A 26,152-nucleotide genomic window follows, 5' to 3' on the forward strand; every position below is an offset into this window, starting at 1 on the left:
GTGTGGATAATATCATCATGGTTCAAGAGGTTATGAATAAAATGAAAAATCAGAAGAAAGGTGTAGGTTGGGCCTTCATGAAGATTGACATGTCTAGCACCTATGACAAAATAAAGAGGGATTTTTTGATAGAAATGCTAAAAGGCATGGGCTTCCCTGAGAAATGCATAGTTACACCAAAATTCTCAATAAAAAATCAATAGAACACTAAAAGAGTTTTTTGGGCTACAAAATGGAATGGAATTAGACAAAGGGATCCCCTCTCACCCTACCTATTCATCATTGGAATGCAAGCCCTGTCTAGTCTAATCATGGAAGCTAAAAGCAAGAAGGAACTACATTGCATCGGAATATGCAGAAATGGAACACCTATATCACATTTGCTATTTGCGGATGATTGTGCGAAATTTGAGGAATGGTCAGGGGAGAAAATAAACTTAGCGAAGTCAGGGGTATATTTAGTAAGGGTGTACATAGAAGAAAAAAGAATATTTTAATATCTATTCTAAAGATGAAACTGATGAAATCTCAAGATAAATACTTGGGGGCCAAAATCTATTTCCAAGGAAATAGGAATATGACTCACCAAGATATCTTGGACAGAGTAAATACAAAGTTGGCAACTTGGAAAGCAAAAATGTTATCTCAAGCCAGTAGAATAACTTTAACTCAGTTAGTATTACAAGCCTTACCCATATACACCTTGGCTAATACTATCCTAAAGAAGAAAACAATTACAGAACTGGAGAAAATTCAAAAGAGATTTTGGTGGAAAGGAAACAACACAAAAACAAGCACTCACACTATTCCTTGGAGAACAATATGCAAGCCAAAAAAGGAGGGAGGGTTGGGTTTTAAAAGATTGGAGATGTTTAATAAAGCCCTATTTGCCAAACAGATTTGGTGCTTACTCTCATCAAAGCAAGAATTGTGGGCCTGGGTAATAAGAGAGAAATATATAAAAAATGGCTCCATATTCCAATTAAAAAGGAGACCCAATAATTCAAGATGGTGGAAACAAGTCATTGACGCGTTAGATCAGATAAAAACAATTCTGTTTTGGCAAGCGAAAAATGGTGAGGAAATACACATCCAGGATCCTTGTATCCCATCTCTACCTATAAGATACCTAGAATTTAAGGATAACCCAATGAAGTTTAAATAACATCAAAGTGAAAGACCTATGGGATGAAAATGGACAATGGAACACCAAAATGCTGAGACAAGTTTTTAAAGAAGAGTCCATTAATCATGTCACTCAAATAAGTGGGCCCCCCTCTAACACAACAGACGTACTATCATGGAAAGAATCCAAAAAAGGCAAATACCATGTCAAATCAGGATACAAGTCCTTTAGAGCTTTAGAACCATCAAGTTCTTGTCCAAATATTAAGTGGAATATGCTATGGAAAGCTAAGGTCCCATTTAGATTCCAAATATTCATGTGGAAGGCCTGGTGGATAGATGTGTTCATGGGCCGGGTAGCCTGATGGTCCGGCCTGCACTCCGGTCGGGCTTGGTCATGTAATTAGGCCCGCGGGCCTGTCCTCGGGCCTAACACAGTAAGTCCGACTATGTTACGGGCCAGGCTCGGGATTTGTCAAAAAGCCCAGCCCGACCCAATTCAGCATTATATATTTTATAAAATACATAATATGTATTTTATATATTATATAAAATATATAATTAATATAATATTTATTGAAATATATATTTATAATTTAATATATACATTTTTTTTATTTTTTTCTTTAATAATTTCTCTCTCACTCTCTCTCTCTATTCACCCGCTTCAGCAGTAGTAACAACATGGGCTAAATTTCGGGCTCGGGCCCAGGTCCGGGCTTCGGGCTTTTTATGAGGGCCGGGCTCGGGCTCGAGCCTTAGAAAAATCTATTAATACAGAGTGAAAGCCCGGCCCGGCTCAGCCCATGAACAGGTCTACTGGTGGAAAGGAATAAAAACAAAAGACAAGTTAAACTTTCTATCAGATGCAGAAAAAGGGTGCCCTCTGTGCAGCAAGGAAATAGAATCCTGGAAGCACATTTTCTTAATGTGACTTTGCAAGAGATGTATGGCTCATTGCACAAATTGACATCAATCCAGATGAAATCAAAAACCTCCAATTAGATCAGTTTATTCACAACTGGTTGAATATAAAACTGAAATCACTAGATTCAAAGATAAAAAAATAATACTTTGGGAAGTTTCTTGTTCTATTCAAACTCATATGGGACACCCGAAATGCTCTCATACACCAATAAAGAAAACTTGATCTTGTACAGACTGTACAACAAGCATACTCATACTTGATCCATACAACAGAGCCTCTGTCGGAAATGAGCATTTGCAAGAGACTCGCATAAAAACACTTGAGCATCATATTTATGTGGATGGTTCCTTTGACCCAGCAAGTGGTGCAATAGGTACTGGTTGTCTAATTCTGACCAACACCAACTCTGTGGTGATGATAGATAGCAGAACAGTTTGAGCATCATCAAGTTCTCAAGCTGAATGGTGGGCTGTAGCTGATGGTCTCAAGGCGGCAATCACTCACAAAATCACATATGCTATTTTATTTTCTGATGCACAAGGTGTTGTAAATAGTATCAATTATGGTATGGAAGATGAAGATGCTGGACAGTTTTGTATGCCCTTAGCTTCAATCAGAATGATGTACTTTATGAGTTTATTGTAAATGAATAAAAGTGCATATTTGATTCATGTTCCCTTGGTATGTTTCTGTGTAATACCCTTAAACTAGACACTTAATGAGATTCGTGTTAGTTTAGAATGTTCACAGCCAATGGGTCGGTCTGGGAAGACCTATCCTGATAAAGCTGACACTGATGTGTCACCAAGTCGGTTGGGGTGGCTTGTCTCAGTTGCCAGGGTGAGACCCTAGGCACATGCAGTGTAGGATTGATTGAATCTTTGAACTGGACCAGATTTCCAGTATTGCCCTGGACCTTGGAGATTGATGGGCAAAACTGGAAAGTTACACCCGACCCCTAGACTCGATTATGATACTACACTAGGTATCGAATTGGGCTGTCTTTGATGTACCAATCAGTGAGATCCTTAATGGGGGTCAAAACCTGAGTATGTTGGGACAGTTTGAGAATTCATCTGAGTGGGTGATCATAGTGACAGGATCAGCCCCTTTGTCGGACAAAGGTAATGATCGGGGATGCACTCTCTCTGGTGGAAACCAAGACTGCCGACAACCGATTTCAATCGTTAAGATTTGTTTTGCAAAATATATTTTATATGAGATATAAAAGTATATATATATATTATGGTTTCTAAAATGTTTGCAAAAGGTTTCAATTCCCAGGATCCATATAAGCAGAGAGTGCAACATTGTTCCTTGCAGCCGCGGAAGAGGTCCTCTCTTGTCAGGCAGTGTTTGATCATTATGGGTTGTGAAGTTGAGTGTAAGACCATTGAGGATAATACCTGATGGGCTAATCTTGCATCTGCCCACAGTCCCTAGGTGTTACAACGTGGCGTGGCCCAGGGATCACTTAGTGTAAGTGTTGGGCCCATAGAGCCCATTTGATGGGTTTCAAGGGGTGCACTGTCTATAACAGTGTATTCGGCCAGGCCTTGTAACAAAGGCTGGGCCGAACCCATGTGGTTGATGTGTAGATCAATGCTTGGGTCCCACGCCATACAAGGAAGCACAACTGGGCAGGAGTTAGGAGGGCTAAGTGAGCACATAAGGTTAATGGGCCTAAAGCCCATTTCGAACTGGACTAATTTAATAAGTTAAATATGGGCAAATTCTGAGATGGATCAGCAGATAGGATAGGGTCTTAACCCTATCCACTCAGAGAGTACAGATCTGAATGTGATTCAGATCTGGAAACCTTCTAATAGGATTAGGAGAAGGCTGATCTAATTTGCAGATAAGATAAGGGTTTATCCTTATCACCTAAAGGGATGTCTGATCCATATAATTTGGATTAGAAGCTGATTCTTTAGGGTTACAAAAGAAAGAGGGGGCGGCATCCTTTAGAAGATATACATACTCACATCCTCTTTAGAGCTGAAATCACAGAAAGAAGAATTAATCAACCCTGCAGAATTCTTTCTTGCCGCCTCCCTGTTCTTGTCGCCCAAGTTTGTCAGTTCGATCTCCAGTTGTAGGAAAAGTCAAGATTCGATCTTGGCATCAGTTCTTTGTGAAATGATTGATAAGAAGTTGTGCTCACGTGCCATCCTGTTGTTTCTTGCGAAGGACAGAGTTCTTGGAGAAGAACACTGCTGATTCTGCTCCATCCTACACTGCGACATATTCAGTGGGAGCAGTCTTTGGATCCTTCCTTGGGCGTGAACACCTTCATTGAGAGATAATATTTCCCTGTATTAGGTATACTTCTCTCCTACTCCTTTTGGTTCAGATCTGGTTCAATTTATGGTTCAAGATTGATCATTGAAAGTATGATTTTCTAAATAGGGAATGCGATTTCCTATTGATGGGAGAGAAAAATTGAAATTCGCCCCCTTTTTCCGCAAGATTTGAGCGTCCATATGATGGATCTCTCATCCCTTCAGAAGAGTGGCAAGTGAAGCACATCAAGGAAACTGTTCTGAACCTTAGAAGTCTTTTTTGCTAATATTGTTATTCAATATGCTCCTAGATCTGTGAATATGATTGCCCATGGTCTAGCTTACAAAGCATGTAAAAAAGCTACTAGTGAACTCAATGAGGGCAGCGGCTCATTGAAATGTAAATCTTATCAACATGAGCAATGAATGGTTATCTTTTTAGAAAATAAAAATAATCAAGTTAAGTAATTAAAAAAGTAAACATTAAAAAATTGAAGAGTAATCACTTAATCACAAATGAGTAATGAATAAATGTTGCAAAATTAGCAAAAAAAAAAAAAGTTGCAGAAATCAGGCTCAGAATTTAGAAATCAGTGGAAGGAGGAGGAGAAAGAGAGACTACTTGACTTGTTGGTGGCAGCGGTAATGGTGTTGAAGGTATTGACCAGCGGTGAAGCTGGTGTTAGGTTAGGTTTGAACTAACAGAGAGAGGAGAGATCGATGGAAGAGGGTTTTTTTTCTTTGGTTGGGTTGGGATTCGATTGGACCTAAGAATCTATTTGGCCCAATTTGACGTTTTTTTGTTTTTTGCACCAAAAGTGAAAATGTAAAAAAAAAAACCGGTTTTGGGAGTATATTTGGATCGGGTAGGGGTTGGGTTATGGTTCAACTAGCCAGTTCGATTCGGTTTTTGAAAGGCAAATTTCTTAAATTATCCCTATGTCCTACTATTTTAGTATTGTCTTAAAGTATTTCTACTGTTTCTAACAATTGATTAAATTTTTGTTACGTTCGTTAACCAAGAATTAAAAAGACTATTTTGCTCATTATTCTTTTTTAAATTTTAAAAATGAAACTTTTAACACCTTATTGAAAGTGAGAACCTGCAACTGTCGCAAAACAGTCAAATCTTGTAGAACAGCTGGATCTCACAGAACAATCATCATTGGTCTCAACTGAGAGCCCCGTGTCATTGGTCCACTCGGATCTTGTGGTCACTAGCGATTTGGTTCACTTTAGCGGATTTTTGGATTTTCGACATAACAATCTATGCTCTTCGGTCCTTCCACCATTTCAGAGATGAGACAGGGAGAAGAAAGAGATCCTTGGTTCGGTCCTTTTGCCATGTCAAAGATAAGACAAGGAGAATAAAGAGATTCCTAGTTCGGTCCTTCCACCATTTCAGAGATGAGACAGGGAGAAGAGAGAGATCCTTGGTTCGGTCCTTCCGCCATTTCAAAGATGAGACAGGGAGAAGAAAGAGATCCCTGCTTTGGCTTCTTTAGGCATCTCAGATCATTAAATCTCTCCATAACGGTTCTATTCTTGCCTGTTTTAGGAATCTTCAAGGTTTGAAAACCCTAAATCAAATCGAACCAGTAACATGAGCTTTCTCTTCACAGTGGCGAATCAAACGGGATGTTAGCGGAAAACCACCCTGTTATCTCCCCTTTCTCGGCCATCCATCTATTTCCCACCCCTGTTATTATCTCTACCAGCCACTATCACTACAACCTTCAGTAGTGGCGGTTTTCTTCTTCCTCCTCTCTCTCAATGTCTTCGTTATTCGTCACCATCACCATTGTCATCTTCTCTTCGTTACAACCTTCGACAATTCTCTCCTCAGTTTTGTCAAATATACATATCCAAGGTGAAGAGAAGAAGGAAATCAGATCTACATATCCAAGGAGAAGAAAGGGATCCTTGGTTTGGTGTTTACTAGTCTGTAGTCCTGCAAATGAACTCTTTGCAAAGGTGTTTACCAATTACCAGTACCATTCGGGCGATGATAGTTCCCCCTCTACCATTATCATCGTCATTGTCATCTATTGGTTTTCTCCCAATATTGCTACCATGGGAGGCTGTGGTAATTTCGAGGTTAAGAAGTCCATGTAAGCTCAAAGCTAGAGTCCTGCCCCAATTAGCACTGGTGGAGGCTAGGTCAGTTCATGTGGTGGGAACTTTAATGGCAAATGCTTATTTACAACTTCCCGGAGAAGATGGTGGTTTGAGTAGAGAAGACCGATCTTCATTGGAAAGGGTATTTTGGATATAATTTAAAATTAAATCAAACAAGTAAAGTTATGTGTAAATAGTCTGTGATGGAGACTTAACAGGAAGGAAACTGTACGATAATTGTTAGAACAATAGGGATACTTTAAGGCAATACTGAAACAGTACAGGTATAGTTAGTCAAATTCCTAAACTATAGGGGTAGTTTAAGAAATTTGCCTTTTTTTGAAAAATGAGCTTAGAGTGGTTTTGATTGTTATGTACGTTCTATTACTATCATCAGACAAAGAATGTTTGAGAGATGAAAGCTTTGGATGTGTGTGTGTGTGAGAGAGAGAGAGAGCAAGTTGTTTTTGTGCAATACTAAACAATGAAAAAGGTTATGAAGGAGAGAGCCCATATCTCCTAAATGGTGCTTATTTTTGAAACTGGAATGGGGTTATCGGTTTTTGGAAAATTGGAAACTGAAACCAAACCGAAGCCGAAAGTCTGGCACTCTGGTAGAGGTAGACTGCCGAAAGTCTAAAAGTCTCAAATTTCAAAAAAAAAAAAAAATTGAACCTTAAGGATGAAAGTCTCTCAAACCACAGCTAATAAATCAGTAGGTGACTAGGCGCCGAATAAATTGAAATCTTTTATTCGATTTTCAAAAAATCTAAAAACTAAAAAATATAATATATAATATATAATATATTATATTATTTATATAAATATATATTATTGTATATATCGATCGGTTCGGTTAACTGCCGGTTTTTTTAAATGGTTAACCGAAACCGAGTCAACCGATTCGGTTAACCAATTTTTTGGTTCGGTTTCGATCAGTTAAGTTTTTCGGTTTTTTTTACTCACCCCTAGACAGCTGGTCCCAGTCCAACAAATTCACATGTGATTGTAGTTGATCACCGAAGATCATTAGTCAAATTCTTAAAACATGAAGGGTTCATTTGGCGCATCTTTTTGGGAAGATCTTTTGGTAGCTCTGACATGCAAAAGACACATTAAGCTTTTGCATGAAGATCTGAGCAGCCCAAAGCATGTTTGCCAGATGCACATCTTTCCGTGTCTTTCCGTACGAGAATAAAATGTGAAAGACACGGAAAACTTCATTTGAAGCTTCCCGAAATCAGCCCAAAATGGGCTTCTCGCGTCTTTTCAACGCTCCCTCTTTTGGCGGCTAGATCTTTTGCAAACCAAACGGGGCCGAAATTAATGCTTATGGAACAAGCATTCTCTCTGATACATATTGGAACCAATGGGTAGGGATATGCTCCCAATACTGTCCCAACTAGCCACACAGCACATTGGGAATGAGTCCAGATCTAGGGCTATCAATGGTTTGGGTATGACCCGATGGACTCGAACCGATTGAGCCGGTTCTGGTTTTGGGAACTGAAATTGACAAATCAGTTCTAGGTCTTGATTATTATCGGTTCGGAACTGGTTCCACCTAGTCTCGAACCGATTCAGATCCAACTCGATATATATAATGTATAATGTATTAAATAAAAATATATACTATACATATAATATATATATATATAGAATATTTTATATATAGTAAATGAATATTTATTATAATTGGGTCTATCGGGTCAGGCCCGATTGTCCTAAGAATCTATTGATTCAGTTTTGGATCCAAAAATCACATACCTTATCTGACCCAATTTTGGGAGTCCAAGAACACGGACCCAAATTCTCGAACTCGACCCATTGACAACCCTATCTGGGTCTATTCATCATAGAATGCTCCTCTCACCAACCTTACAATGCTTCTTGACCCCCCTTCGTTTGTAACAGTGCAGCTTACCTGGGTATTTACCCATGTTCTTTTGATGTTTAGAATTCCCATGTAAATAATACAATGACATTTCTATTCATCAAAAATAACTATTAAAATGAGCCATCAGGTTTTGTAAAAATTTCTTCAAACTGGAAAGTTAGTAATGCATCTAAGAGATGATGGTATAACTTTGTTGTAGACCCATTGCTTAATACAAAAAAAAAAAAACAGAGAAAAATTTATCAATGGAAAAGAAGGAGTACTTAGTCACACATCCAAAACATCTCCCGTACATGATGTTCCCAATTTATTGAAACATCTCCCTTGTCATCATTCATGCTCGGATAGAGTGCGTTTAGACTTGAAGGGATTTTTTCTTCGCGTCCATTAAAATTTTGACACGTCAATTTGTTCTCATTTGCCCATCACCTCAACCGATTGAAACTTTATGATTGTTAACAGTATTTTTAAATAAAAAAATTAATTTTATAAATTTTTTGTAAACAGAACCGATAGCTCCATCGCAACCGGCTCAACGGTACTCTTCTCTCCCTCACCAATCGCTCCAATCTCAGGCTCCTCTACCTCGCCGGAAACGACTTCTCCGACGATGTCCCAGCCGATATTGGCTCCCTCAAGCGTCTCCTCCGGCTAGACCTTTCCGACAACAATCTCTGGGGTCCCATCCCCAGGCAGATCCTCAACTTAACTCGTCTCCTCACGATTGGAATGCAGAATAATGTGCTTGTTGCAGCTTCCAGATCTCTCCGCAGTGCTGCCGGAGCTCAGAGAGCTAAACTTAACTAACAACGAGTTCTACGGGAGGGTGCCATTCGGTCTGCTGAAGAAATTCGGATCGCGAAGCATCACAAGAAATGGAGGGCTGTGCGAGCCGAGCCCGTTACCGGTTTGTTTGTTCCTGGATGCCCCTCGACAGTTGCGTCAGCGCAGACCGTAGTGTCGTCGAACCCCAGCTCATTGCCTACTAGTACTGTTGCAGGTCCGGCAGGGAAGGAAGAGGAGTCCTGGAAGGGACTTAGTATCGGTTCCACCGTCGCCATTGTGGTTGCGTATTCTGTGGTGGTTTTACTAGTGGTCACGTCGTTTGCTGTTGCTTACTACTGTGGAGGAAATTCAGGAGACAATGGTTCCAACTCCAGTTCAAAAGGCAGGAGAAGCAGCAGTGGTAATTCAGGTGACAACAAGATGTAGCTAAATAATGTGCGTGGTCGTGGAGGAGGAGACAGCGATAGTACCACCACGACAAACTAGAGCAAGCTTGTGTTCTTCGATAGGAGGAAGCAGTTTGAGCTGGAGGACCTGCTCCGGACAACGGGAAAAGGAAGTTTAGGAACAGTCTACAAGGCTGTGCTGGAAGATGGGTGCACGGTTGCGGTGAAGAGGCTCAAGGACGCCAACCCATGTGCGAGGAAGGAATTCGAACAGTATACGGATTTGATTGGGAAGCTCAGACATCCTAACCTGGTTCATTTCAGAGCTTATTACTAATTTGCTACGCCAAGGAGGAGAAGCTCCTTGTCTACAATTACCTTTCCAATGGAAGCTTGCATTCTGTTCTCCATGATAATTATTTCTCACTGTTACCGTCTTTATTCAATAAAGCTGAACATGAATTAACTTTTGGCTTGATTTGAATAAGAGAATCGAAGACCAGGGAGGATACCTCTGGACTGGACGACGAGGATTAGCTTGCTTGCATTCTCTTCTCCATGATAATTATTTCTCACTGTTACCGTCTTTATTCAATAAAACTGAACATGAATTAACTTTTGGCTTGATTTGAATCAGAGAATCGAAGACCAGGGAGGATACCTCTGGACTGGACGACGAGGATTAGCTTGGTGTTAGGAGCTGCTCGTGGGCTTGCTCGGATTCAAGAGGAGTACAGTAGGTTGAAGATGCTCACCATGGAACTATCGGTTCTGTTTACAAAAAAATTATAAAATTAATTTTTTTATTTAAAATATTATTAGCGATCGTAAAATTATAGTCGGTTGCAGGTGATGGGCAGATGTCAAAATTTTAATGGTCCAAAGGCACTAAATCCGGACTGTCATGCCAGGTAGATGTCCCAATATAACAGGTTGGGAGGTTGGTGAGGCAGCTGCTCCGAACTGAAAACCAATGGGCTTAGATATGACATTTGATTTGAGACGTAGTAGTCATCCATGTTAAAAGAATCCCACAACAATGAATTAATTAATTAGTACACATACCAGATTGGACAACACTAACAAGAATAATACTTCAACTAAGCTAATAATACCAGAAAACCAAGCAAAAGCCCAGCTCTTTCAACTTGAAATTAAACGACTGTCATATGTATTCTGCTTTTTCTCATCAAATAGTTCATACAATCATCAAAAGCCGGCAAAAGCAAAGAAAAACCACAAAAGGGAAGAAGCAGCTAAGTTATTAATGTTTAAAGAGATCAGCTTATTGATTCAGCTGGCAGCAGCTAGCTTTACTAAAGCCAGATAGCACCTGCCTCCTTGAGCAGTGGTATAAGCGATCCATTAATGTGGAGGGCCATTACCTTCTGGGTTGAGCCTATGAACTTACCCCCTATGAACACTGCTGGCACGGCAGGATTGCACCCTAGCTTCAACAGCGCCATCTCCATTTCTCTTCCTCTGTACTCCTCGTCAAGCTCGTGAATTGCAGGGTTCACCCCGAGTTCATAGAAGAATCTCTTGATGACATGAGACATGCAGCATGAGCTCTTACTGAAAACCACTGCAGCGCTCTGGGACGCCAGCTTTGTTACCCTATCCATTCCTTTCCCACAGTTAAAAAGCCGATGAAAGCACAAAACCCAAATGGGGAGCTGATGCGAGTGAAGAAATGTGTTGGACAAGACTCAAGAGAAGCTTCTGAAGAGGCTTTGCTGTGTGCTGTGTGCTGTGTGCTGTGTGATGGGCTTGCCTCTTGGGGGGGCTTTATACAGGCAGGTGAGGGGTGGTGGATTACTTTTGTTTAATTCAAAAAAAAAAAAAGAAAAATTAAAAAGCTTCTTTTGAGGATACCTCAATTGCCCCCTTATCATTTGCTTGACAGGGACCTTGCTTCATTATACTACTTTGCTATACACCAAATTAATCACAAATTTACACTTGGAGAAACCAGGCTCCGGGAAAATGGAATCCATGAGACAGAGAACTATAATTAGGGCTGTAAATCAGAACCGAACCGAATCAAACCAAACCGATCTAATTATATAGGGTCCGGCTGGGTTTACACTACTTGTCCCGATTATAATTGGGTCGAAATTGGTTTAACCAACTATACATGCATTGATATCTTCCCCATGATATATTTGTAATATTATCATGTTATGATGTGCAGATGCATCTTCATTTTAATATAAAAACTAGGTTTATTGTCAAATTACTGGTTAAAAGTATAACTGCTAATCAGAATCGGGTCTTATCAGATCAGGCCCGAGTCTCACTGGCTGACCCTTCGTGGTCTGATTCGGAACTGGTTCTTCTGCACATTTCCTTGTTGGGTTGGGATCCAGTCTACCCTGGCCCAGACCAAACCTGACCACTGACAGCACTAACCACACAACTTCAGTCAGGGGTCCGGTTTCTGGGTCAAACGGTCTGACTGTTTGAACCAGACAGACGGCCTGTTCTGACAAAAAATTAAAATTGATCAAAACTGTCGGACGGTTCAAACGCCCAGATTAGCGGTTTATTGATCAAATCAATGGTTTTTTTTTTGGTGAAATAACGGTTTTGGGGTAAAAATGGAACCGGTCATCTAACCAGTTCCCAGTTTTTCTGGTCCGACCATCCGGTTTTGAAAACCATGAAAAAAAGTGTTGATCCCTTTTACTCAGTTGGAAAGAGTATAAATACAAATACATACAAAATATAAGGTTTTGTATTCTACAAATTTATATTTATACTCCTTCCAAACTCGTTAGACCAAAGGGATCAGTTTATCTCCCTGAAAAATCCGGTTCAATGAGTTATTAATCCGACTGCGTCATGATGTATATAAAATAATTTACTCCAAATTAAGAAATGTATTTTGAATAGGTCCGGTCCAATATACCCCAAAGCTGAATCTTTCCTTGATTTATATATCAAAAAAAGAAAAATAAAAATCTCATCTGGGATTTAACATTTCATTAATAAACAAAATTATTCTGAGTCAACTTTTCCGTCCATGTCTTTTCTTCCTTTTTTTTTATCCATTTTATCTGATAGGATCTGCTGATGCGGAGAAAGAACATAGAGTTTATCCAATACAGATTCACTTTTTTCTATCTTCATATTCTCATCAAATTCATAAAGAAAAAGATCTCATGAAGACAGACAGGAGAAATCATCTTTACCAAAAACAAAATAAATTGTAGAAAGAAATTGCAAGAGATAACAAATTCAACAATTTCTAGTCCAATGAAGAAGAAAAGAAATATGTTAAATTGCTGGTTGTTTCCATTATAAAAATTCTATATAAAATTGCAGATAAAGTATTGAACGGTTTGAAAGCTTTGCAGAAGAAAGGTGTTTAGTTTGTCCCCACAGGTCTATTTTGATTGCAATAGCTACTTATCCTTCTTATGCCCTATTTTTCTTGTCAATGGGTGGAATCTTAGCCGTGAATGGACCCTCCTTACTTGTGTTTGTTCAGTGATTATGTCAGAATTCTAAGAATCTTTCAGATATGTATATACACTTAGGCCGGGTTAACCCCAATTCCAACACAAAAAGTGTTGGGTTGGATTGGATTGGATTGAAGTTCAAGTTATGATTGAAAAATATGAATTCAATTTAACTTCTAATTAAACTAGGGTATTCAATTTAACTTCTAATTAATTATGTATGTGTGTATGCGTATATATATATACCTACAATGAGGGTCAAGCCATGGCTGCTTGTTCTGGTCCTTGTAATGCTACCTCCTGATGCATGCTGAAGTTTGGGGCATCCTGAAAGGCATAGACTTAGCCAAGGCCAATGGTGCATGCAAATTTAAACCGAAATACATAAATGCCCCGGTTCAACGTTTATATCACTAACAAACGTAGACTAAGTATGGTAAGGAGCAAAACATATTTGGGTCAAATCTCACCATCACTAAGGTTGGGGGGATATGGGCATGGGGATGGGCTACCCTCGGTTTTTGTAGCTTCATGAAACAAAAAAAAAAAAAGAAATAAACAGAGATAATGGGCTACCCTCGGTTTTTGTAGCTTCATGAAACAAAAAAAAAAAAGAAATAAACAGAGATAAGGAGCAAAATGATGTGGTCCCTATTTTATATGAGAGATTATTAAAAGAGGGGGAAGTGGTGTAAATTTTGCGTCAATTTTTAAGGTTGCATTTGATAAGCATGCAAATGTAAAACAAAAGTGAATTTGCACTCTAGTTTGGTTTTGTAGGTGCCCAATAAGAAGGCGTTTTTGTACTAAAAATGAAAGTAAATTTGTTTTTTACACCTTTTTTTTTTGCATTAAGTAAATGGGATCAACTTGGTGACAGTCTTAGATTTGCATTTACACCCATCACAACCAAACAAGACACTTTTAAAATTTTCAATGTAAAATCAAACCATCTTTGCACCTTTATTCATTGACCAAATTTGCATTTACATAAATATGTATGTTGTTTCTTTCAGAAACAAACATAGGCTAAGACACAAAATATGCATTAGAGTGCAAATGAGACAAAAAATGAAAATTTTATATTAAATAAAGAGTCAAATAATAATAGTAACAGCCTTTATCTTTTCTTTGATGAGTGGCGACTCTATCTATTCGACCTTGAAGTGAGCTGCCAGGAAATCTTCCCTAACTATTCAGCCAATAATTGCAGATCAGGTCTGATGTTCAACAGAAATATCAAAAATTATATAAAAGCACTTTTAGCATTGAAAAAACACTTTTATAAAAATACTTTATTGAAAGTACTTTGGAAAAGTGCTTTTGTAAAAGTACTTTTCGAAAAGTACTTCCATAGATTTTATAAAAGTATTTTTTGTAAAAGTGCTTTTATAAAAGTACTTTCATAAAAGTTTTTTGTAAAAGTGATTTCGTGTAAAAGTGCTTTCATAAAAGTATTTTTTGTAAAAGTGCTTTTATAAAACTACTTCTATAAAAGTGATTTCATAAAAGTACTTTTGTAAAAGTATTTTTATAAAAGTACTTTCGGAAAAATACTTTTCATAAAAGTGCTTAAAAGCAATTTTATAAAAGTGCTGTTATAAAAATGTTTTCGTAAAAGTACTTTCATAAAAGTGATTTTATGCTATTTGCAGCTTTGATTGATTTCAAATTGGACAAGGCTTTGGCCTCATGATCAGATTATTGGAAATTTGGTTCAAGTCTAATTCAAACCAATAAGAATATGGACCAATTTCTTTTGGACTGACCCAATCCAATAATTACAATAAACCGTCCAAATCCGATTTAATAAGGTTTTGATCGGATTGGATCCAAACCAAAATCAGTCGATTGACACCCTTAACTGAGGGCATACATTGTTCAACATAAGGGGATTTATTCTAAAGTTTCAATAAGAATGCTAGAGGTTGTTCTGGGCCATAGAAGGAGCAATGTTCAAAGGACTATTGCTGAGTGTGATATACTCAAGTTGTAGGATGAAAAAGGACTAATAAAAAAGAAGGATTATGGGGAAGGATAAAAATAATAGCAATGGGAAGTGTTAAAAGAACATGCCTTTGAAGGGTTAAAAGAACCAAAGATTGGTTCACTTCACAAAGATTTTTTCTAGTTTAAGAGCAGGCCTTTGTGAGGCAATTCACTAGTGTTTCCTCTTTGACTGATTAGACAAGAGCTGTAAGTAAGTACTGAGTGCATTAAAGGGTTATGAGTGTCAAGGTATTAACTTGATTTAGAAACCCTTAAATCGTGTTATGTCATTGATAGATTCTTAGATAAATTCTGAGGATGTAGTAGGGGGTGTTGGATCTCAAAGGATGAAGTTCATAATATGACTTGTTGCCGATGTCTCAGAAGCATCAGAAAAACATCAGAATTTAGCATACATGAATGAATGAATCTGTATACTTCAAGTAATTCAGATCTCTTACAAGTAACAACTCTGTTCATATAGAATCCAGTCTCACATGGGAATATCTCCCATCATGTATGTTAAATTCAGGGGGAGTTGTTCCCAATATGTGGCTGTAGCAATACAGGTAAGTCTCTTGCTTGAAAAAAAAAAGAGTTGAATAGATTTTAGTTCACAATAAAAATATATATCATTAATATGACTTGTAATTAAGGGAATACAAATTAGAAAAATTGATAAATTTCAAATGAATTCTAGAAAAGTTTTTTACAAACTTTCTCAACCCATATCTGTATTTGATAAATTTCAAATCAATTCCGAAAAAGTTCTTACAAAATTTCTCAACCTTATTTCATAAGCAAATAATTCTATAACTGGGTATTTAAAGAAATAATTTTTAGAAATAAATTCTATACTTCATAAGCAAAAAACTTGGTATTTTAAGACAAATATGTGTGTTTCATTGTGGTCACAGTCACATAAACTGTGGCCATTTTTTGTAGAAGAAGAAGAAGAAGCTTTGAGGTATGGGAAGAGAAATATGCTTTGAGGCCCATCTTTGTCTCGAAGAAGAAGAAGAATATACCTTTGATGCTTGTTCATTGATGGTTAGCGTTTGGCATGCGGGTGCTATTTCAACCCTAAAAAATTGAATAATACTATGAGAACGAAGAAGATTGGTCGAAAGAAAAGGAGGGACGACCATGAATATACCTAGAGCAGTCGTTTTGAGAAGGTAGGCGACGATAGTCTTCCGATGCTATCTCTAAGAATGCAGACAATGATGGTGTTTAGAATGCAGGCGGCGATAGAATGCAGAAATGAGATAATGGGCAAATTGCGGCATTTCAAAATTTGTTAAGGGGTATTTTTTACTTTATGGTATCTCTGAAACGTGTCTGAACGCGTTAAGAGAATGGGCCACACGCTTATGATTTCAGATTTGAAAAATCAATTTAAATCTGTTTTCAAACACTCCCTTAGTTTGAAGTCTGAATTGGCCCTTCAATTTATAAAAGGACAAAATTTGTTTTTTCACAAAGTTCAAAAGTTGTTAGAGCTAAAGATCCATTTATTAAAATTATTTAATATCCATAATACTAATTCAATTTGAATTCAAATATAAATGAATTGATTTGAGATCCACCTATACATATGATCTAGTTGAATCTATTTGCAGCCTTACCAAAAACCATCTAAATTAGAAGCAAATATGGGTCAGGCTTAGCTTAGCACTTTGTGATGATAAGTTCTAGGACTGTGACTTTTAGGTTTCATTTGTTTACAATGCAAATGCCGGTTCGATACACAATTCAATATATGCACTTTGGTTCAATTTTGCAAGCATCGGATAAAAATATATTTAATGAGAGCAAAGTATTACAACAAAAAACCATTCCAGAGAGTACAAAATGTATCAATATTAAACTAAACCAACTCTGCATTTTCATGAACCAACATATTTATATTTGTATACTTCTTAATATACTTTTGTTTACACTACAAACAAACACAGCCTTAATATGAGTATACTTATTCATATAAATTATATTTTATATTATATGTCATATAATATATGTATTATATGGACTTATGTCTAAACAAAGATCGTAGGCCCAAGCCTAAAAATTCCTGGCCGGGCTAAAAATGTGATCACCAGTTAATTCTAAACTAACCAGTTCTGAGTCTTCTGAGTTCTATATTCTCCGGTTTTGTGTTGGCGTTGTATACATTTGGTTTTGTTTATGTTTTTTCATTCAATATTTATATTTTATTAATTTGTAAAATCGAGAAAGATAATAATTACAATTACTGGCGCCACATTAGCTTAACATGAAAACTTTAAAAAATAACTTTATGCACAAAAACTGAAGACCAAAAGAGGAGAACTGCCGAAGTGGCGCCTACGTGGCAGGGTTTATTGAATAAACGCCACGGAACCAAACACCCTGTAAAATATATACATGACAGACCCGATAAACACATGACATTTTCACAGAAAGCCCTGATTAAACCCTAGCGAGTAGAAGGAACTCACTTGGCTTCAGACTTTCAGCAGGCTAAGCTTCCACTGAGAGAGAAGATGGCACCTCGGCGATTTGTGACCCATATTTACAGAAATGCCGTCCTCTTGTCCTCGTCCCGACCTCAGCTTCATTGCCGTTTTTCACTCTCACAGACCCGTTCCATCTTCTCCACGTCCCAACTGGATGGATCTTGGATGGACAAGATCAAAGGGGTTTTCACCGGCCAGAAGACCACACCTGAATCTCAGGTCACCTCCGAATCCTTCACTCTCCTTAGTAAGTGCTCAATCGTCCCCTTGGCAATTAAGTTCTGCTAACTTAGCAATTCTGGAAAAAGAAATTCTCTTGAATTTGTTCAAGCCCTTCATTTGATTGAAATATGTGATTTTAAAAGGAAAAAAAAAACATAATATTGGTTAACATTCGTTCGTTTTTGGTTTGAATTATGAGTTTTAAGGGTTCGCCGATGAGCTGAAGACTGCGAGAAAAGCAGGGTCGTTCAAGAATTTTATAGTGGGTCGAAGCAGCGAAGCAACATTTGCTGATTCATTTGAGAAGCAGGAAGCCATTATTCGATATCTCGGAGGGTTTGATCCTACAGGAGAGGTTAGTCCTATCTCATCCTGTGTTCTAAGAAGTTTTTATCTACTCCAGAAATTGAGTTGCTGTAAGATAGTAAAACGTATCGGATGAGGTTAGCGAGCTATTCTTCGTTTGCTACTCATCGATTAGTTGCTGTGTTGACGTGTTGTTGAAATTGAAATACCACTATTGTGGGTATTACAATTTATCCGTCGTCCTTCCTTTTAATCAATACAAACGGAAGTTTAGAGGACCCACCATACCAGAGAAGTGAAATTAGTGTTTTTGTGATTGGATGGGCTTGACACATTCTGCGTTTGCCATAAACGGGAACAGCTACGTGCAATTAAAGATAAGTCTTTTGATCTGATTGAAGAGGATGAAAATAGAGGATAAAGGCTGGAGATCATTGAGAGGAAGTAAGGATGTCGGAAAGCTCTTTTCTTTTGGTTCTGAATCTGCTGCACTTATGCTGCTCTGGATAAGTGCAGCAAATCCCGATTCATGAAGTAATCCACTTATCCCTCAGTAAGTTTAAGGTATTGGGGGTAATAAATGGTGTGTGAGTGTAGAGTGCCTGTAATCAAAGATAAGTCTTTTGATCTGATTGAAGAAGACAAAAATAGAGTATACAGGAAGGAAATCATTGATAGCAACTGAGGGTTTACAGAATATGCTTTTCCTTTGGGGGATCTCTGTTGTATGAGAGGTAAGGAATTTAAGGCTGTTTCTATAGCTTAATACAGTACCTGCCCAGACCTCTCTCCATCTTGGACGATGTTGCTTTTTTCACAGCTATGGTAGAATTGTTTTAAGACATAACAATGTCCTTTACAGAGAATTGGAAGGAAGGCAACGGTTCTTATTTACAAGCTAAGGTTTTCCAAAGCGAGTAGGTTAACACTCTGAACGTGGGTATATCAATCATAAAAGGGGGGAATGAGACTTTGATACCGGATAGAAGTGTCACATGATGTATATTTTAGGTGGGTTGGGGTAGGGATCCCAATTGAGTTGGTCCTTCCCTTTTCTCCATCTTGCCTGTAATTAAAGCCTTCATATATGCTTGCATGCGTACACACCAAAAAAATTAAAAGATTCATATTTAGTCTGGAGTTACTTGATAGTTTGATCTTTGACTCTGGATTATGTCTTCACAGCAAAGAGTGCATAGATTATTCAGTAATTATGATTAATGATCATATTATTATATCAAACTGTTATCATTTGGTTGGGCTACAAATCTGATGAAGGTCTCATTTCTTGATTAATTGCTTCTAGAATCTCCAAAGCAGTCAGAAGCAAGAGGCAGCCAAGCATTGTAATTGCACAATTGCTGAGGTTGAGAGTGCATTGGCAAAGTTTACATGGGCAAAGGAAGCACAGAAAAAGATAGAAAAGCTAAAGGCAGAAGGAAAACCAATGCCAAAGAGCTTGGCCGAGGTATTACTTCCTGTTCTAGTTTGTTTTTTATTTCATTACTCACCAACAAAAAAAATCATTAAAAAAAATAAAAGAGAAGTTCCTTACTTTCCACAATGAGCTTATACAGTCTCTAAGTTTGTGGATAGTCTGATTATTTTATATAGATGATAGTTACTGTCCTTGAAAAGAATAAACCATGCAGTGCCATTGCTGTGACAAAAAGCCTTGCATGGATGGGTCCCACCAAGGAAATCTTTCTAATTTAAAAATTTGACACATACAACCTGGTGAGATACCGCTCACCTCGGAAGCCCCTTCGAGGGTGGCTTAACCTCCTGAAACAGAAAGTGGAGAGGAAGAAGAGAAGGGAAGGTAGGAAAAGAGGGATTCAGTGAGAGAGAAACAGGGGATATTCATTTCTTCTTTTCATTGTAAGAGTATGGCCTTATATAGCTGGCCTACAGGTGTAATCATAGAGGGAATATCCTCTGATTGGCAGGATAACTAACTCTGGGAAATATCATGGAGGGAATATCTTCTGTCGGCAGAATCACCCTCTCTGTGTGTAACTAATTCTGAGGCTCTGTCGCCTGTCCCTGAGGCTCTGTCACCTGTCCTTTCTGCCTCCTTGAGTACTGCTGATGGGTAGTGGCCTGCTCCACTCCCTTTGTTGGGTTCGGGGAAGGTATTTGGGTCCCAACACAACCATACCTGTTCTATGTATGTCAACTGGATATTCTACCTCCTTTTGCAGTTTAAGGATACAATTATCATCATTTGAACATGGTGCTTGCTGGTCTGGGGGGTACATTAGGAGATTTGAGACATACTATTGATGGATGGTGAAAATAGCATGTACTAGATCCGTTTTACTTTCTATTTGACTATTGATCAATAGATTCTAAGTACTACCTATATGACTAAATGGTTTATATCTACCCTGTTTATATTTTAAACAATATGATGAACTAGAGGGTGTTTTACAACATGAATGCTTTTGTTTTCGTTTGTTTTTTAAATTGCGATGTCAGCAAAAAAATTGAAACACGTTCTTGAACAGTGTTTCTGTTTTCAGAAGCAAAAAACAAGTTGGTTTTGTTTCAACAAAACAATTCATGTTTTTGAAGCCATCAAAATAGTGATTTTTAGAACAAAAACAAAATTTGGAGTGCAGATATTATATGGTTTATGAAAAATGATATCAAATTGCCAGATGAAAACATGTTCTTTAAACGAAATTCAAGAATACGTTTTTGGTTTCATTTTTGGAAACAGAAAGAACATATACAATCAAGAACGTGTTTTCTGTTTTTTGATTTTTTGTTTAAGAGCCAATTTGTTTTCAAGCTAGATGGTTTCAATTTGTTTTTGGAACTCACAAGAAAAAAAAAAAACAATTCACATTGACAACCCACCTTACTTGGGCCCTATTTGTTCGTTCAAAGGCTTTACTTGGGCCCAATTTGTTTCAGCTTTCTTGTTTTCCTTAAATATTTAATAGTATATCCAGCTAAATACATGTATGCATGCATGCCCAAGATCCCAGTTTGTTAGGACCAGCATTGCATAAAAGGATTTTACTTAACAAAGAGTGCCTCTCCCTCTGAAATTATCTATAACAATAGACAAAACTAGGAGGGACATTACAATTTCTTTTGGTTGTCTTATCAGAGTTTTATCTATTAGGCAAGAAGTCTGGAGCCATATTAGCTTTCGCTGTAGGTCGGAGAGATACTTTACATAGATATTTTTTTCTCAGATATGGATCATATGTACTGAGGATGAGAGTCCTCTCCCAGTCAGGTTGTTTGTTACAGTGCTTACCCACCCAAATAACCCTATAATCCAACTTGGCTAGAAATACTAATACCTTCATTAGCATCCATACATTCTGTAGTATAATGAACACTGATCTTACATGCCTTTGGCAGTAGCTCTTATTCTCTTAATGCTTTCCCTGATCTTACCTTTCTTCTTGGTGGATATCTAAGCACATGTTTCTTGTCATGTGAATAATGGTATAGATGTGTGAGCTAATCTCATCAATCACAACTGTGGTTTTTGAATGGGTTCAAATGGATTTGGCTTTTGAGCTTCAAATATAGCATCTATAGCTGACTTAGGATTCTAGTAATCTACTTTAAGCCAATGAGTGTACTCTTAGCTTGCTAGTTGTAAGTATGGTGAAAACTTTATTTGACCTGGAGATGAACTTTTTTGCTTAGTTTCTGGACATTCATCTCAAGCAAATAAAGTTGCCGAAAACATGCTACATTATATTTAAAATTTAACTATATCTGTTGGTTATTTTTCTCTCAAAATCCTTTCTTATAATGACAGAACTGTGAGAGAGTGTGAGTTCATTCTTAACATGTTTGAAATATCATGTACTATAGGTGCAAAAGCTGATGGGATCAACACCATTGGATCTTGCCAGGTCTAATTTGGCAAAGAGTGGGCAAATAAGTAGGAATGCACTCTGCCCTTGTGGTTCTAAGAAGAGATACAAAAGGTACTGTTGCCTTGCTAACTTCTAGATCTAGTTTCTTTATATTCTCTACTCAGAAGTATGAATTACATGTGAAAGGGGATCTAATTAGATTACATAAGGACAGCATACCAGTATGAATGACATGTGAAAAAAAAATGAGTTTCAAATTTGGCACATGCTCTGCTATTTAGGTTGTCTTCATCTACTTGCAAGGATTTTCAAGAATCAAAGCAGCTCCACAGATACAGTATTTCAAAAAAAAAATATTGGGAAAAATGGTTTCTGGCTTGCTATAAACAATTTGTTTGAAGATAGAATTTACAGATCTCTCTCTCTCTCTCTCTCTCTCTCTCTCTCTTGTGTGTGTGTGTGCGTGCGTATGGTAATCCTTTTGTGAAGCAGAGTTTGGGGGATATAGGGCTCCATGGGCAGTTTTTTTGTAAAATCTGTGTACAGCAACTTGTACTTTTTTTTTGGTTTTTATCAATGATACTGTACTTTATCTTCTCTCTCAAAAACAAATTACAATTATCCTTTAATGTTCCCCTTTATCATGTGTGCTTATCTTCCTGACCTTTATGCTTACTGGGAGTTACCAACAAAAGCTATTAGTGATGTTTCTGGGCCTGCAAATTTTGAACATATGGTTCTTTTAGCTGTTGGTTACCTTAAGCCTAAATCAGTATTTGTTGGTCCAAGGGTCAAGTTATTTTCCTCGGATCAATTTGTGTCATATTATACTTCTGATTGTCCTAACCATACCATCCTTTTCAAGGTGAGAGATGTGTACAATATATAGATAGACACATGGTAATATGGCTCTGTATTCGAGTCAACAGTAGGCACTGTTCCATGGTGTCCTATCTGCCGCTTGGGACCTATATCAACTTGCCAGTCGAAGATTGCTTGAAACTAACCATTGTTTCCTGCCACAACACCTGGCCATATTCGAGAGAGAGAGAGAGAGAGAGAGAGTCTGTAGATACAAGAATAGTGTTTACCTATTAGTCCTAGGTACAGTCTTCTCCCTAAATAATGTTCAGTTGGAAGTAGGATCTCGGGATGCTGCAAACTTTTGCCTTAAACAATTCTAAACTCTTTTATGACTTTTTCAGCCTATTTGGTTCTGGTGATGAAATCCATTGTTTTTCTTAGTTTTTTGCATTCTCTCTTTAACAGTTGAATATTTTCTTCAAGCAACTGCTACCAAATTCTTTTTTTTTTAGTCTCATAGAATGATGTTATTTAAACCTTAAACATGAAAAAGAGGAAAGAATGAAAAAAGAAAAATGAGGAGGAAAAAAAGAAAGAAAGGCACCTTTCTTGAAGTTACTGTAACTGATTAAAGGACAACTTGCCTTGTATGATATGATAGCTAAAAATAATTTATAATAGCTTGTTGGTGTTTGGTTGTGTTCTATCCACAATTTTTCATTAACGACTGACTTAGATTCCCCCTTTTGGATTTGTAGGTGCTGTGGGAAGGATTCAAGTTGAACATAATTTGCTGATTTAAAAGACATTCTATTTGGGCTAATGGTCTCTCTAACAATTTGCTATGAGAACGATTGAAGATATTCTTGGAAGCACTATCAGTGGGAAGAAAAATAAAAGAGATGGATTGCAACAATTAGGTTCCATTCCATGTGAAAGAACCAGATGGTCTCTCTTGTAGTCCTAGTGGGACTGCCCAGCATGACGGCGCCTGCGCTGGGAAAAGAAAAGAGACCAAAGAAGGGTAGTAGAGCTTGCCATTTCTCTTATATTCAAACTACTGTTAAAGAAAAGCATCAAGAGGATGTTTCTTTTTGGCATCTCAGTTTTGATTAAAAATGTTTCTGAAAGCTGACTTCAATTTTCATAGATAGCTGATTGATAGACATCTTCAATATGGCCGCATAATGATGAAACAAAATGCTTTACTGTTTCTGTAATATTATGGTTCCTGTAATGAGATCCAGTGTCCTGCAAAGTGGGGAAGTGAGATCAGAAGCGCCCGTCTTGTAAGTTATATACACCACAGTAATCAATACAAGAACGAATGGTTGTCATCTCTCTGATTGATAAATCTCAACCCAAAGCCCCATCTTATCAGCTTGCCTTCATGGTCACCAGATGAGCTGTTTTCTTTGGACGATCTTGGGTGGCTACAGCCTATAGGGTGGGTCGAAATGGTGTGGAGATGAGAAATGTGCCATTAAGACTTTCCCCTCTAATAGCAGCCTGACCATTGAGACCTTATGAATTCTAGGAATGAAACTGATTCGATCTGATCGGTTTACCTAGAAATGAAACTGAAATCGACCCAGTACTAAGTAAAACCGACTTGGTCGATTTGAATCGGTTTGGATCAGTTTTGTGAATGATTCTCTCGGTGTGAACGGTAAAGGAATCAAGTCTAAGAAAGCAAAGGCTGGATGCTTGGAAATTAAAAATGATTTGATGGATTAAAACTGATATATAATATATCTAAGTCTGTTCAGTTTCGGTTTTCACATCGGTTTATGTTTTTTGTAACCTGAAGCCGACTGGTGCTGAAGAAAAACCGGCCAACTCGGGTTGGTCAGTTTGGGTCTTGTTATGAACAGCCCTAGCTGGTAGATGATATTACAAGAAAGACCTTATGAACAGGGCATGTTATAGATCCTGCTACCAGTACAAGAGATGGATATACAGAGTTGTCTGTGTTTACCATGGAAGGGACCAATGGAACAACACTTTCTGTGTATTCTGTTCTTGGTCCAGCAAGAAAGTTTGTCCATCATTAATGTTGACCCTTCTTGCAGGAATTAGTTCACATGGCCAAAGAGGTCACAACCTGTTGCATATGCTCCATACCCTTGCACCCAGTTCCACAAGTATCTCAGAGAAGATAGTCGCATTACAGCTAGAGCAAGTGCACGTTCACTGAAGCAACAGACCCTCACTTAAAGTTTCTGTAAGCTAGGACAGCCTCTTGAGAACTCCAGAAGCCCATCATCTAATTCTCCCACATATCCCAGAAGCATGCACCTCACATTCTGGCTGTACTGCCCTATATAAGGGAGACCCACATCAGTCAAGCCCCTTGGTCGTAGATAAAGGGCAATAACCTCCTAAGCTTCTCACAACCCCTCAACAGAGCTCGGACCCCCCGTTGTCAAGTGGCAAGTCTGTTATCTTTTCTTCACTGTCAAGAAAAACTAATCGGAAATTACAGAGATTTTTTTTTTTGCAAAAAGTTCCAATAGATTCCAAAGAAGGATTGGTTATGTCAGATACATGGACAGCCAGGTAATTGCAGCTCAGTGCAGCCTTGTGCCAGAGAAGATAATCCTCCTTGTGAAACTAGGCCTTGTTCATCCTCCATTTCCTAATCATCTGCACCTCTCTCAATTCTCAATTCTAAGCCTCTTTAATTTTTTTTTTTTTTACAATTCTGAGCAACAACTTCTAGCCCTCTATCTCAAAGGTTTCTAAATTGGGGCATCGTTGAATCATTGCTCAGAGGTGTGCCCATCAAGAAGCTTGCTTGCCGACATGGACACGGAGGTTGTGGGCCTGCTGAACAATTGCTTTTGGGTTTGGTTTTCTGGTGTCAAGAATAAACCAATTTCCACTTGTGATTTGTCCTGCTCTCCTGCTACAGGCCTACAATTGAACTGAAGCAGACTCCAGCCAAAGTGGGTTTATATTTATTTATTTGTTCTTGAATTTAGGCGGTTTGTTGAAAGTTGAAACACATTAAATCCTTGTTTTTGTGAGTCTGACTACAACTTGGCCTGCCCAAATGAAGCCTGGTCAGACCCGATTCGAGCTTTGCATGGGTTAGGCTTGCCTTTGTCAGGCTTTGACGTGGGCTTGGGTTTGAAAATTTGAGCTTAATATAAGCTCAGGTTGAAATTTGGTTGAGGTCTCCAATGGCTAGAGCCCAATCAACCCTACCTAGCCTAACCTCAGCTTATCCAACTATTTATGATATAGGCAAGTTTTAAGTATCAACACTTATCTGTATCAGTGCACATATTATACATGTTGGTTTTTGAACCCACTGATGTATCCAATACACTGAATTAGGACATCCGCCACTTATGAAGTTTAATACCCTTTCTAAAGACAAATCGGATCCACGGCCCACTGAACAGTCATTGCGTTCAGCCAAACCTTGCTCGAGAGTTTAAGCGAATCTGTTATTTTGTGTCGGATTTCACTTGATCCTAATAAATTGGAT

At 38.0% G+C, this 26,152-nt stretch overlaps 2 protein-coding genes and 1 pseudogene across 2 annotated transcripts; 2 read left to right on the forward strand and 1 right to left on the reverse strand.

Moving 5' to 3' along the window:
- Nucleotides 1-311: 311 nt before the first annotated feature.
- On the forward strand, nt 312-10,448 carry LOC148801771 (leucine-rich repeat receptor-like protein kinase PXC1; annotated as a pseudogene).
- A 154-nt stretch (nt 10,449-10,602) lies between these two features.
- LOC104587596 (monothiol glutaredoxin-S10-like) lies at nt 10,603-11,305 on the reverse strand. The gene has a single exon (XM_010245266.3). It carries the CDS (start codon nt 11,145-11,147, stop codon nt 10,839-10,841), a length of 309 nt encoding a protein of 102 aa, XP_010243568.1. The 5' UTR covers nt 11,148-11,305; the 3' UTR covers nt 10,603-10,838.
- Nucleotides 11,306-17,399: 6,094 nt separating this feature from the next.
- LOC104587595 (SEC-C motif protein) lies at nt 17,400-23,876 on the forward strand. Its single transcript, XM_010245265.3, has 5 exons — nt 17,400-17,720; nt 17,902-18,050; nt 19,308-19,469; nt 21,848-21,963; nt 23,415-23,876. Exons 1-5 carry the CDS (start codon nt 17,501-17,503, stop codon nt 23,437-23,439), a joined length of 672 nt encoding a protein of 223 aa, XP_010243567.1. The 5' UTR covers nt 17,400-17,500; the 3' UTR covers nt 23,440-23,876.
- Nucleotides 23,877-26,152: the final 2,276 nt, after the last annotated feature.

This window comes from Nelumbo nucifera, chromosome 3 (assembly GCF_055504915.1).
Source record: "Nelumbo nucifera cultivar China Antique chromosome 3, China Antique-T2T, whole genome shotgun sequence".
Taxonomy (NCBI): Eukaryota; Viridiplantae; Streptophyta; class Magnoliopsida; order Proteales; family Nelumbonaceae; genus Nelumbo; species Nelumbo nucifera.

What these genes read in the sequence shown, in the direction of transcription:
- LOC104587596 (XM_010245266.3), bottom strand. Translation starts at nt 11,147, where the DNA reads ATGGATAGGGTAACAAAGCTGGCGTCCCAGAGCGCTGCAGTGGTTTTC.
- LOC104587595 (XM_010245265.3), top strand. Translation starts at nt 17,501, where the DNA reads ATGGCACCTCGGCGATTTGTGACCCATATTTACAGAAATGCCGTCCTC. An exon ending in CGAATCCTTCACTCTCCTTA is followed by an intron (nt 17,721 to 17,901) that starts GTAAGTGCTCAA and finishes ATGAGTTTTAAG; the next exon opens with GGTTCGCCGATGAGCTGAAG. An exon ending in TGCCAAAGAGCTTGGCCGAG is followed by an intron (nt 19,470 to 21,847) that starts GTATTACTTCCT and finishes CATGTACTATAG; the next exon opens with GTGCAAAAGCTGATGGGATC.